The 13,965-nt window shown below is 38.4% G+C and overlaps 1 protein-coding gene across 1 annotated transcript in view; it reads left to right on the top strand.

Annotated features, from left to right (window-relative positions):
* TBC1D8B (TBC1 domain family member 8B) overlaps nucleotides 1-13,965 on the top strand; it is a 61,485-nt gene that overhangs the window by 21,961 nt on the left and 25,559 nt on the right. The window contains exons 3-10 of the mRNA XM_063431963.1: nucleotides 575-693; nucleotides 1,662-1,887; nucleotides 4,511-4,751; nucleotides 7,018-7,225; nucleotides 8,762-8,926; nucleotides 9,964-10,104; nucleotides 10,483-10,633; nucleotides 11,426-11,640. Of these exons, the coding sequence (XP_063288033.1) occupies nucleotides 575-693; nucleotides 1,662-1,887; nucleotides 4,511-4,751; nucleotides 7,018-7,225; nucleotides 8,762-8,926; nucleotides 9,964-10,104; nucleotides 10,483-10,633; nucleotides 11,426-11,640 (1,466 nt within the window). The remainder of the gene's footprint in view (nucleotides 1-574; nucleotides 694-1,661; nucleotides 1,888-4,510; nucleotides 4,752-7,017; nucleotides 7,226-8,761; nucleotides 8,927-9,963; nucleotides 10,105-10,482; nucleotides 10,634-11,425; nucleotides 11,641-13,965) is intronic.

The following is a 13,965-nucleotide window of genomic DNA, read 5'->3' on the forward strand; positions in this document are numbered from 1 at the left end:
CTTATACTTGTTCTTTTGTGGAAACCAGATCAGTGAGTGGGAGGTAGGATGTCATATGAGGACAGTGTTTCATGTTGCCATGGAGATTATTTCAAGAAGAAATGTTTTCGCTGGGTGTTAATATTTTATTGTTTTACTTTGTCTGTTTTACATTTGCCTTAAAGGGACAAGATAGTCACCAGAACAACTGCAGCTTAATGTAGTTGTTCTGGTGTCTACTACCCGTCCCTGCAGGCTTTTTAATGTAAAGCCATAGCTTCACAATACTTTCCTATGGGAAAGCATTGGATTGGCTGAGATCATCAAGTTTCATGTTCTCGGTGAAGGGGGCAGTGCAGAGGCAAGGGGAAACCCACATGGCGCTGGAGAAAGGTTTGTAAAATCAACTTTTTAACAGGAGGGTCAGTCACCTATCCAACTATTTAGACCTCTAGTGTCAGGAATACAAGTTTGTATTCCTGACACTAAACGCCATTAGTAGAACGTATTTGACAAGAGTGGGTTAATCATGGAGAGGAATACTAAGATATCAAATTTGATTGCTTTACATCACTTTTTTGTTCTTTTCATTTAGGGGCCAACAAAGAAGACATTTTAAAACACTGGAAATGGCTAGAGCTAAATGTAATGAAGACTTTGTCAGTATTTGATTCAAGTGATGATATAACCAGTTTTGTTCAAGGAAAAATAAGAGTAAGTACTTGTAATTACATAGGTATCGACACAGAATGCTTTTACATAAATCAATGTAGTGACCTGAATTTAAGAACTGGTGAGACTTCTCACTAGTATAGTCCACTCTTGCCAAGGGCTTGCAACAGGGGTCATCACAGGCTTTTATTTCCTGAAATCAATGAGTACCATTAATTTAGGTAGTGGTTATTTCTATTTATCAGATGCATGTTTATTTAGAATTCTGAGCGCATGCCTTACGTAATTCTGATAATATAGATTGAGATGAAAGAGCAAAGTAAGATCTGAATATACATATGTAAAAGTTATGGAACCTATCCTCTTTGTTTTTCTTCTGTTATGAAAAGTATGCATTTAATAGCAAGCTGGGGGCAGCCATTTTTTGGTCCGTGACCATGATTTAAATCCCAGCTCTGTTCTGATTGGGTGACACCACCAGTCAATCAGAACACAGTCTTGACCTCTTTCTCTTCTGTGTTTCCCCATAGTTCTCATTATCTATAATGCAGGGCTTCTTGCTGCAGTAAAATGCACAAAAGGTAAGTCCTGTAACTTTTACATATGTATGCTGTATTATAAAAATGTGCTACTTAACATGTAAACAAAAGAACATTGGATAGAAATCCATTACAGAGTTCCGTACATTAAAAATTCACAACGTTGAAAAACCTGTGAAAACCATTATTACACGTTATCTCTCCTTTAAAAAAAGAAAAAAATACATTGCCATTTAAAGCATAACTATTGTGTTATGAAATAAACGTCTCCGTGTTAAAAAAACAACGTCCACATAGTCTGCAATCTATGTTGAAAGCTGGCTGTGATGGTTATGATGCAACGGACTGTAAATGACTGGCAATCAGACCCACAGTTTGTAATTTCCTTAAAAAAAAAAAAGTGTTTTTCCATTTATGCCTTTTGTTTTTTTTTCATTTGAAGTTGATATATTTAATTTTTATTTTTTTAAGGGTCTCATTGCTGAAGAAGGAAAGGGCTCCTTTGTAAAAGAAGAAGATCCTGAAAAATTCAGAGAAGCCCTTATGAAATTTGAAAAATGTTTTGGCTTACCAGACCAGGAGAAATTGGTGACTTACTACTCGTGCAGTTACTGGAGAGGAAGAGTTCCGTGCCAGGGTTGGCTGTATCTGAGCACCAACTTTCTTAGTTTTTATTCTTTCCTGCTGGGTTCTGAGTGTAAGTATCTAGAACGCGATACACAATAAGAGAAACCAAGCAGGTAATGTGCAAAAGACAGGATTAAGAACAACTTCAAAATCCCATTCTCTAATTTAATTTGGGGTATGTCTGCCGAACAGTGATTTCTAGGTGTTTGCTTTTTTTTGGTATTGAAATGAAGTGTCCCTTTTAGGTCTATAGCACAGATTATCATCTGAAAAATAGATTTAAACATAGACTGTATCCATATACAGTGGTTCACATTCTTGTAAACCTAAATATCAGCAGTTGAGTCTTTTTATTTTTATATTATGTTGTGTTTATTAAATTACTTCATATTTATCAGTATTTTCAGTATAAGGTAGTTAACTAAGAAAATACGGGTGAAGAAGGAATTCACAACCCGGTCCATGGTCTTACAGTCTAGGACCGAGGCACTTTCATAGCAAGTCATCTCGAAGAATAATCGGTTAAAGAAACAAAATTACGTTTGAAAGAAGAACAGATAACTTTATTACAGGGGGACATTTCTCCTGAAATGCCCATCATAACATATCTTATGACTGGGCAGTAATGCCTAAACACACATTTCTGTTGTAAAGCTTATAGATTATGTATCCGTTAGAACAGTGGTTCCCAAACATTTTAGGTTCAAGGCGCCCTTAATAAGTAAAGTGCAATATGTGTTTGTGTGTGAATGGTGCAGTGTGTATGGGGGGGTCACACCGTGTGCGTGTGAGGTGTGCAATGAGTGTACAGGGGTGCATTGTGTTTGTGAATAATGTAGTGTGTGTCAGTTTGTGCGTGAGGGTTAAAGTGTGTGTGTGTGTGTGTGTGTGTGAGACGTAGGTTGTATGTGGGGGGCAGGTTATGTAAGTGGTGCAGTGTGTGTGTGTGTGAGGGGTACAATTTGTGTGTATGGAGGGGGTTATTGTGTGTGTATGAGGGGTAACTGTGTGTGTGTGTATGGAGGTGGTAATTGTGTCTGTGGGGGTAGGAGGGTAAATTAATAAATATATAATTATTTTGTTTCAAGTAAAAATAATTATTTTCATATCCCCCCTCCCTGCTTACCTTTGCCTGGGAGGGAGGACACTACTAATCCCTGGTGGTCCGGGGGGAGGCCCTGGCGGTCCTAGTGGTGAGAGTGAACTCTAGCCTGCAGCTCACGCTAGAGTTCACTTTTTCCAGATTTGGAGTGTTGCCATGGTAACCGTGGCAACTCCAAGCTCGCAGAGGAGAACCTGGTAGAGCTACAAGTTAGAGCTCCCCTGGGTTCTCTCTCCCTCCCCTGCCGTCTGCCAGCATTACAGTGCTAGCGGGCTGTGAGGGAGATCTCTGATCTCCCATCCGGTACTGCAGAGGCGGCAGGGGAGAATGAGGCACAATATCTTGCGGCTCCTGTGTGTGCTCATCGCTGAGTTAGAAGATTGTAACTTTTTCGCTACAATGTAGAGAAAATATATGGTTAGAAAACAGGAGAAATACTTGAAATATGTGTAATGCATTCAGTATTCTGAATATAGCAAGACTTCACATCGTGGTCATTGATCAGAAAATGTTTGCAAGAAAATAAATGTATTCCTCTATAAAATGTTGACTGTCTGGAGGAATTAAAGTAAATATTTGTGGGTATCGTGGTTTCTTTTGCTGGCCATGGGGTGCTACCTATAGTTACAAAGAAAAAACAAGTAAAAGTATGGAGCTAAAACTTAAGAATATTGAACCTTCTAACGTGTAAAAAGCTTAAATACACAAACATCAACAATAAATACACACAGCACACTTTATGGTATATTTATGGGGTGATACCTGTTTGCTGCAAGATATCTACTGTTTCCCCAGACATATCTTTGTGCCATATGCCTGGTATGGTTCCATCTTTCTCCTGCAAGCAGTCCTGGATTCTGGGGGGAGTAGGATGCTGGGAAGTCTGCTGCTGCACAGTCATTCTCCATGTTTGCTTTGAGAAGTTCTTTATTGATAATGGCTTGACATCTTGCACAATTTCAAGTGAATCCTGCCAGGGGTTCTAGCTTTACTTTGAACGCTGTATCAATTTATAATCCGGTGCTTAGTATTAATGTTAATACCTGTCACTAACATATGCTTGAATATTATTTTTTAAATCGTCTTCCAGCTTTGCAGATGGTTCCTCTGGCCTCCTATAAAATGATTGCATGAATTTTGATCTGAGTCATTCTAGATCTAGCATGGGCCAAATAAACAAGGTTTAAGTTTATGTGGGCCGCAACCCCCCCCCCCCCCCCCCAAACAAAACTTACATTTTCATAGATACGTAGGTTTATTTTGAAAAGTACCGTTATAAAAAATGGCATCCCTCTCTTCTAAACCCCATCACCCTCCTCTACTAAACCCCATCACCCTCCTCTACTAAACCCCATCACCCTCCTCTACTAAACCCCAGTCCCCCCCCACCCCCCTCTATACTAAATACCAGTCCCCCCCTCTACTAAATCCCATGCCCCTGTTTTAAAAACCACGGGTTTGACATGCTTGTTCTAGATCTTTGGCAGTGTCGACAAGAAATGTTTGTTGCAGCATTGAGTATGTTGAATCTGCACTGTGATAACTGTGAATCTAACCTTTTGACTGTTTCATACTTTCGCTACATCCCCAGTAAAACTCATAATTTCATGGGATGAAATCTCCAAACTGGAAAAGACTTCCACCGTCCTGCTCACAGAGAGTATACATGTGTGCTCGCATGGAGAAGATCACTATTTTTCTATGTTCATGCACATTAACGAGACCTTTCTATTGATGGAGCAGTTGGCAAGTTACGCTGTCAGGAGGCTCTTTGACAAGGAGACTTTTGAAAAAGATCCTGTATTAAATGATCCTTTTCAAATTACAAAACGGTAACAATACAACTTTTTTTTTTTTTCTTGGGTTGTGGTGTTTTAAATCCATTTTTCTTTTCAGTGTACATTAACCCCTTAAGGACACATGACGTGTGTGACACGTCATGATTCCCTTTTATTCCAGAAGTTTGGTCCTTAAGGGGTTAAATTGACCATTGGCAATTCTGAAAACTGGTTCTGTTTCTGTGATTGACACTGTATCTCGTTTCTGAGCAAAATATGCAGTTCTAAGGCATAGGCTATTATTTATTATCTGTATTCTTTTTGTGCACATTTCATAGCTTAAGTCCTGCCTGTGATATAACTGTCCCAGTTAACTTGTTAACTAGAGTAAACTGCTGACAGCCAACCCCATCATACACGTGCTATGTATCCAAGACCGCCATGTCGTACAATACGTCTCTGTCACACTCTGGCATAAAAAATGATTGCATGTTCTGTCTATCTGTAGTAAGCAGTCCCACTTTCCTTTCTGAGCATTTCCTGATCTGCAAGCTTTTTAAGGTACATCTCGAAGAGAATTTTTCCAATGAAAGTTGCTTCGTTTTAAAGGGATCTGCTTCTGCAGAGTTATTGCAGAACCCATAGCTGTGTAAAGTTACCTGTGGTTTGTGCAATAATATAAATACATTTTTCGTTTATTTATTTAACTGTGCGGTGCTTCTCACCCTTGTAAACTATTTTGTAGCTTTAATTTCTGTGAGGGAATGAGGAAGTGTCAGGCCCCTTTAGGATACTGCAAATCATTGAAAAGCATGTCGATTCACATCGTAGATTTTGAACAGCCCCTCGTAGTTCTTAGCCTTTGTTTTGTAGACACGTGTTTTCAGACCTATGTTCTACATCACTACGTGTAATTTTATATTATACCTAACTGAAAATGAAGCGGACAACTTGAGCAGCAGATCTTGATATTTGAGAATCATGTGAAATTTTAGGTGATTATTTTACAGAGATACACTTTTCTTCTCAAAATAATCATTTAAACATAATCGTCACAGATTAATGTTCCTTCTGTTAATATGATACCAGTGCTTGTTTGGTTTGCGTATTAGTTTTATGCATTTATATGAATTCCTATGACAGGTGGTTTTCTTGTCTCTGTTGTTCGATAAACGTTTACAGAATTTCTTGTAAGTGGAGCTCAATGAAACTCTCTGAGAATTATTACGAGGTAGTTTAATCTTGAGCAGCTCTGTGGATTGTGGTCTCTAAAACAGTGGATCTAGAAATCTAGATATGGTACGAGAAATCTGACCTTTCAGGTGTGCATTATTACATTTTATAATAAACCGTGTGAAATTTATGCGAATAATGCGTTAAAAGCACAAAGAATTTTCCCCAGGATCTGCGGCTTCTGCAGACTCCATGACCCGGCTGACATTTCACAGCCAATCCTGGGTCATATTTTGATTGAATGCACTGAGCCTATCTCATTTCCTGGAGCAGCAGCACAGCGATTTGGAGACCCAACCAAAAACAGGAGTGAATCTATCTCTTGCTTAGATCTCTTTTCGTCATTGAACGTATTTATAGCTGCTGTTCAAGCTCTCTCAATGAAACCAATTAAAAGATTTTATCTGGATCAGACGGAGGCCCGTTAACGTCACACAAAGGCTTATTCAGTAAAGATTGACTTGTTGGGCCATCAAAGTGAATTTTAAATTGTAGGATAAAATAGCTGAAATAGAATCATAGCTGACTTGGAGAATTGTTCAATTTCTGCTGTTATGGTTTAAAATGTAAAATTTGCTTTGAATTTCTGAACAGTCATACTTGGTGAATAACCCTAGGGGTAGGTGTTTAGCAAATCGCTGCAGCTCTGGTGATTATGACGAACATTGTCAGAAATCTGAGGCTTCTTGAATAGTAACCTGTGCAGAAATAATAAAGGTGTTTGAATTTATTTTATGACAGCATTACCAGGATCAGTCAGAAAAATAATATGCAGATTATTTGAATTCGGGCGTTTACTCACCAAACTGTGAAAAAACTAATTGCAAAATTTAGGCTAGGATAGCTGCACTAATTTGACTTGCATTTTGAGGTTCGATTTCTCATTTCTTTACTGTCTAGTGAATAGAACCAATAGAGAACTGTAAGATACCCCTCTGACCTTTAAACTGGATCTTCTGGTTGAAAGTCAAGTTCTGCAAAATGTCAACATTTTATTTGCTGTATAGTTTCCTACTTGTGTGTTCTATGGTAGTTCTGTATCACAGGTACCTAATAAATGAATTGCCCTATTTCTGTTCTACACTAGAGGCTTGGAGAGCAGAGCACATAGCGAACAGTACAGCTCCTACTTCCGGTTGCCCAGAGAAGAATCTCTGAAAGAAGTTCACGAGTGCTTCCTGTGGATCCCATTCAGCCACCTTAATACTCTGGGCAAGATGTGCATTTCTGAAAACTACATTTGCTTTGCGAGCCATGATGGCAGCCTTTGCAGTACAATTATCCCACTAAGAGAGGTAACACACATAATGTTTTCAGACTGGCCAACCATTGCATTGTGTGTCTGTCTGACCGACCACTGAATGGGAGTTGCAGCTTCCGAAATGGCCAAAAATGCAGCACCTCCTCATCCTGGAAACGCCATGATTAATATATATATATATATATATGTGTGTGTGTGTTCATACATTCCAGTTTGTTTGCCAAATTGATATAGGTGCACTTTGCAGTAATATAGTATTCTGTATTGGAACTTTGAGCTTATTCTGAGTGAGAGGGGGTGCAGGCTACGGTTTACTTCCATCCTCTTCATAATACGTAAAATGTTCACATTTTTAAAATGGCTGTATAACTAATGTTTAATGAACAACGCAATGGTATAAATGCTCTAAATTTTTTAATTTATATTGTAAATTAAGTTTTTTTAATGCTTTTTTTTATATTATGCAATTCGTTGAGCTATAAACATTACCTGCAATAATGTGTATGGTTTCAAATGAAGCCCTACATTCGGTATTCTGTCCATTGAACTACTTCTGTCTAGCAGTGTGATCATCATTTGACTACTTCTGTCTCGCAGTTCGATCATACAATCCTAGCTTTTTGTCGGTCGTTCCCCCCCCTTATAGTACTCTTGCCATTGGTTCTAAATATGAGACTTTAAGCTGCAACTATTATTTATGGTTTATTTAAAATAAGCATATACAAAAATGTGAAGTGTTTACAAATATTTTAATACCTTTTATTAATATCCAGAGTGATAGCCGTTAGGTGCAATACTTTTATAAAAGGGCTTGTTCTATGTCTTTATAGATCATAGTTATTTCACCCTTATGTTGGATTGTTTTGTGACTAAATCAGATGGACTTTTAATAGTAGTTTAATAGCATTTTCTTGTTTACTGAACAGGTTTGATAATTGTTAAGAGAGAGAGAGTGCCACCTAGAGCAATAACTTATACATAAAAAGATTTTATTTATACATAGTTTTGTTTCAAAAAGAGTAATGCCCAAATACTGTGCTGTTGGTGATATTTAAGGAAATGTTTTAAATAAATATTTTTTTTTAAAAATTGGTCTGCACACTTTGAAAAAATATAAATAATATTAAAAGGCTACTGAAATCAAAATATCTCACTGATAATAACCAAACGTCATTATTTCCCCTTAATCTTTATTCTTCATGCCATCATTTTCTATTCTCCCATATTCTCATTTGTTTTCCTAAGGTGTTACTCAGAATGCTTGAGGGCACATTCTATGTAAATCCTGCCCCGCTTCTATTGTATTTTAAACCTTTTGGCCTACGTTCCTCTGCACTATGCGTTATCCATTGTCTGTGTACAAGATGAACATTGTAAATCTTATCCTTGTCTTGTTACTTATAAAGAACATAACTTTTGGCTTAATAATCAACACTTTAAATGGTAAACCAAATTCTCCCCCCCCCCTTTCTCAAACTTGTAAGTAAAAAAAAAAAAAAAAATTCTACTAACAATTTCTTCTGACAGTTCCACTTGTATGATACAATTGTCCCTTTGTTTACTATTTCAGATTGTTGGTATCGAAAGATCAGCTGCATCAATAAGGGCTATCACCATTAGCACCAAAGGGAAGATAATATTCCGCTTTACTGATGTCCGAGATTTTGAATCACTGGTGACAAGATTGCGAGCAAAATGTCCTGTGACAAGTCCTCAGCATACCACGTACACTGAGGTCATTTGATTTCTCAACATATTGTTATAATTAGAAATGTGCTAAAACTGATCTGTTTTTCTCCTTACAGGCACATCTCGAGCATCATTGTCAATATCTCTTGGTGAACTTTTATCCTCTTAAATAGAGCTCTATGCGAACCATAACCAATGCAGTGCACTAAGTACATGCGTTATTGTAGTGGTTATGGTGGAAGGCGATTTTAGGTGCTTCCTTTGTTCGCTTCCAAGCTATTTTTGAGAGGTTTGACAAAAAAGGGAACGCTTTTGGCATCCAAAGCTCATTGCATGCTGCTCAAATAATTAGAAGATTTGCCCAAAACCATCTATCTTTTTAAAAAGCAATGATAGTCTGTAATCACTACTTATGCCTAGAGTTTCCCAGTTACAGCTTGATTTTGTTAAATATTATATTTATAGAAGAACTGTCTATCGTTCAGAAAGACTAACTGGATTCAAACTTTATTAAATGGTAAATAATTAATAACAAAATTGTCTTACGTGCTCAATACAAATTGACCAGACTAGGCTACTAAACCTACTAAACTGTCCAATAGAGCCTTTTACAATTCTTGTTCACTGGTGATCCAGTACAAATACAAGTACTGAAATTGAGATAAATGAGATTTGTGAGGTCAAATGTGACACTGATGTGACACTGAAACCAATTTTATTAGGAAATTGCCCCTCAAATTGCTGTTGGCGAAATTACACTTCCTTGTTATACGTATCAACTTTGTCCTAATTTGGATGGCATTAACTGACTGAAAATCATTGTTAGTAATGCAAAAGTGTAATGTCCACCAAGTGAGGGGCCAGGGGCCTTCAGGACACTTAGTTTGTGTCAAACTGCTCAAAAGCACTTCACATAGAACCGTGCACAAAATTAGGCGTATGGTGACATCATACCTATCAAAATATGTTATGTGGCTATGGTGCCTATAATATCTATTTAAATAGTAGTTGAACACATTTGACAGATTACACGATATCTGACAATGATTCTATGTTGAATGTGTTTGATTTTCATTTTCACAGGCTGCTTATATAGATAGTTCATCAGATTTCCTTGAAGAACACCCTATGGCAGCCCAGAAAGGCACCAGCAAAACAGTCAGCACAGAAGCTTTAATGACTGTATTCCACCCGCAAGATGCTGAAAATCTGGACCCTAAAATGGTAAAGAATGTATTTTTCTTGCTTCTTAAACAGAAATCAAAATGTTCCATGTTACTAGCCAGGCCTAAAAATTACTTGCCACTGCAAGTCTGGAGGGTCCTTGGTGCAATCACCAGAAGTTCATTTCTGTTTGCCAGGGCAACATTTTTACTTGCCAATGGCTAGTGGGCTAGTAAAAATTTTGAGCCCTGTTCCTAAATCCAATTGCTGGAAGGTTGAGTGTCAGAACAACTCCAGTCTGAGAGTAGCTGAAAAATCACTGTTGCCAAGTTCTAGTCTATAATTGTATACTGCATTTGCATCTCCTAAAAATCATAGTTTTGTATGTTTACCAGAAATCTAATGAATGTAAGCTAACCTTGTTAATAACATTTAAAGTTAAAAGAAAAAATGAAGGAACAATCATGGAATATCCTGTTTACTGAATGTGGACGTGGTGTCAGCATGTTTCGAACAAAACGGACTCGAAGCTTAGTATTGAGAGGCATTCCGGAGACACTAAGAGGAGAACTTTGGTTACTTTTCTCAGGTAAAATCTCAAATATTTTGTGTTCTACGTGAAAATGATATTGTGTGACACTAATCTTTACACTAAAAGAATATAATGTTAAAATGGATGTGAAATCTTTGTTGTCAGATCCCCCGGCCGCTGGGTGGATAAATTGGTCTGATATAAATTATGGAAGATTTTATTCACAATAATCTCAAGGGTCCTATCAATTTTATATATTGGACTAAATGAGATGTCTTGCGGCCCCCTTTTTTCTCTGTGCTGGTGACAATCTGACTACATTTGGTATTAATGAAGGTTACCAATGGGAGATATGAAACCGGGTCTGGGTGGACAAGGCCCAGAGGTGGCATTACCAGTCACATGACTTGCGTCACTGGTGATGCCCAGAAAAAGCGTTTTTTCCTGAAAAGGGGATGGGTCAGGTTGGCCCCCGGCATTGAGCACAATGAGGGGAGCGCTGCTGATGCGCTCCCTTCATGGTTCTAGTACCCGCTGCACAGCCCAAGCGCATCTAATTATGGATTTGCTCACTGCTGCCTGTGGTCTGTTCCCCGATGTCCCCACATTCAAGACACCAGGAAACTGAAGGAGGACAGCGGGTCTGAACTCCAAAATCAGGACTTTCCCATCGAAAGCTACACTGTTGGGAGTCTTTTATGCTAAAGAAATGTGAAAGTTGATTTTAGCTGTCCCTCAAAATGTTATAAAAAAAAAAGGGTAGGACAGCTCTATATAGTTCACTGTTCAGTTATATGTTGTGCATTTATTTCATGTCATGTTTAATGTCTGCTCACTGTAAACCACCAGGTGCTGTGAACGATATGGCAGCGAATCCTGGTTACTACACAGAAGTAGTGGAGAAGTCTTTTGGAACGTGCACATTGGCAACCGATGAGATTGAGCGGGATTTGCGTAGATCATTGCCAGAGCATCCCGCTTTCCAGAGTGACACCGGGATTTCGGCACTGAGGAGAGTACTGACTGCGTATGCGTACAGGAATCCCAAGATTGGATATTGTCAGGTAAGGTGGTTTTGCACTGTCTGCTGTAACATGATTGGCAGGAGTATGCACACAGTACCGGGTGCACAAGCAGTATTATCTAAACCTGTGTGCCTGTTCCTGTCTGTATAATACTGGGGAGGAATTTGGCCCTTTGGATTGTTGTTTCAGACTGGGCGTGTACGTTCTCTTTGTTTCTAACATGACTCGTGTTCCTGGCTAAGCACAATTACATTGTTCTGAAATTATTTAGCAGCAGACCAGTTTTTAGCACTGTATACACTGTGAGCTTATTTTGGATGGTGATTATAAGGAAACAGAATGTACAAGACAAAGAGGAAAGTTTCCACCTGCTCAAAGTATTCTTCATCGCTGGAGTAAAGCCATGTTTTAAACATACTCTGCAAACACCTTAAGTACTCAATCTTATTGCAGTGGGTTTGGTGTGAGGAGACTCAGGGTGCAGTGCTTTTTAAAGGAACACTACATAGTGTAGGAATACAAAGCTGTATTCCATCGGACCCCACGCTCCCTCCCAATTAAGAAGGCGTTAAAAAACCCTTGCTGCACTTCGTTTACAGTGCAGAGGTTCATTGGCGCTCGATTGAGCTCCTCCTACTGTGAAGTCACGGCAATCTGTGAACTTACTGCACATGTGCGGTGAGTGCCATGCAAGCATTAGGCCTTCCCTATAGGAAAGAATTGAGGAAGTCCAGCATTGTTAAACTCCGTGAAACTGCAGGAAGCGACCTTTAGTGTCTCTAAAACGGACATGTTTTACATTGCTGGGTTAAGGAGAGAGGTCACTGCACTCAGACCACGTCAGTCATTGAAGTGCCCTGGGTGCCTATAGTGTCACTTTAATTTTCCTCAAGCCATTTCAATCTGTTTGACAAAAAACAGGACTCTCAGCGGCACCCAAGGCCCACTGTCTTTGCCCCTAAAATGACAATGAGAAAATTTAACTTTTTCATTATTCAGACTTTTGTTGTGCAGATTAGCAAGATTCAATCATGCTGAATTACTGCAAATCCCTTCAACAACGCTGAATCAGTTCTCTTGTGAGATTTTTTTTTAGATATTTATATTTGCATCAAATTCAGAGGTTTCATTACATAAACAACAAAGTAAGTGCCTGTTGTATAATTCTTCTCTCACCACCAATACTTCCAATTGGTATCCTCCACTCTGCGTTGTGTATTAATAGTGAATGTAATATCCCTGTTACACCTCTTCCAAGAACGAACATATATCTATTTCCTCTTGTCCAGATAGATATATGACTAGCACTACTAAGGTATTCTACCCGATATTACAAATAAACAGCCAACACCATAGTTCTTACCAGAGAGAAAACTTTACTTAGAATCTGCCCAGTTAAATATTACAGAAGAAGAATGGTACAGAGTTATAGTATTACAGAGTTACAATACATTCATAACACACACATTCCATCTATCTAATTATATCTGCTACATTGTGTATGTGCTGTGTGCAGCTGTGTGTGTCTTACCAACCTAGTCTAATGTGATGTCAGTATCTTCTATTTTTAAAGGAATTTGTTCCCATGTTGTAAATAGCCAATTCCTCAGCTCAATTGATATGTAAATGTGATTTACTTTCCCAAGGCCCAAAGTGTTGTCTATCCTGTTATTTTCCCAAGGATGTAGCTGTGCCTTTCAGGTGCTGTTTCTTTCTAACTATCTAAACAGAAACTCTCATTGAAGATAATTCCTGACCTCCCATACACACAGACTTAATCAAGCACATTATAATCAGTTATAAATAATCATAAAATTTCCCCCAAAAGTGCCGGGGCCTGATTGATGTGTATTTGGTAAAAAAAACCTCCAATGACAACAAGGTTCTTAAATGTAAAAAATGTTTTAGTGTTTGCTTTTTTGACCTCCCAGAATATCAATCCAATTAGGACACATTTTGGTAGTGCACAAGAATATATTGATGGTATATATAATATAACATAGCTACTGCTACAGGAATCCTTTGTAGAGAAAATATTTATTGAATAAAATAAAATCTTTTCCATCTCTAAATTCTATACCTCTGGGGAAAGTAACATGTTAGCTATCTTTTCTTTCTCCTTCTCTGTGTGAGCTCTTTTGTTCTGCCACATCAGAGGAATGCCCCTTTGCACCCACGCACATGCTAGGCTGATGTCCCTAGTGACTGCCGTGATTTCATAACCCCACTCAAAGCAGCCGGTCCTGGAGAGAATGAAATATCTACTGTAACATCCAAATCGTGCTCCTTCCAGAGGTGTGAGGTTGAGATGTCATTTCAGTAATGCCCCAGTGTCGAAATTGGAAATGATTAATAATATTTGCA

This window comes from Pelobates fuscus, chromosome 9 (genome assembly GCF_036172605.1).
Source record: "Pelobates fuscus isolate aPelFus1 chromosome 9, aPelFus1.pri, whole genome shotgun sequence".
NCBI lineage: Eukaryota > Metazoa > Chordata > Amphibia > Anura > Pelobatidae > Pelobates > Pelobates fuscus.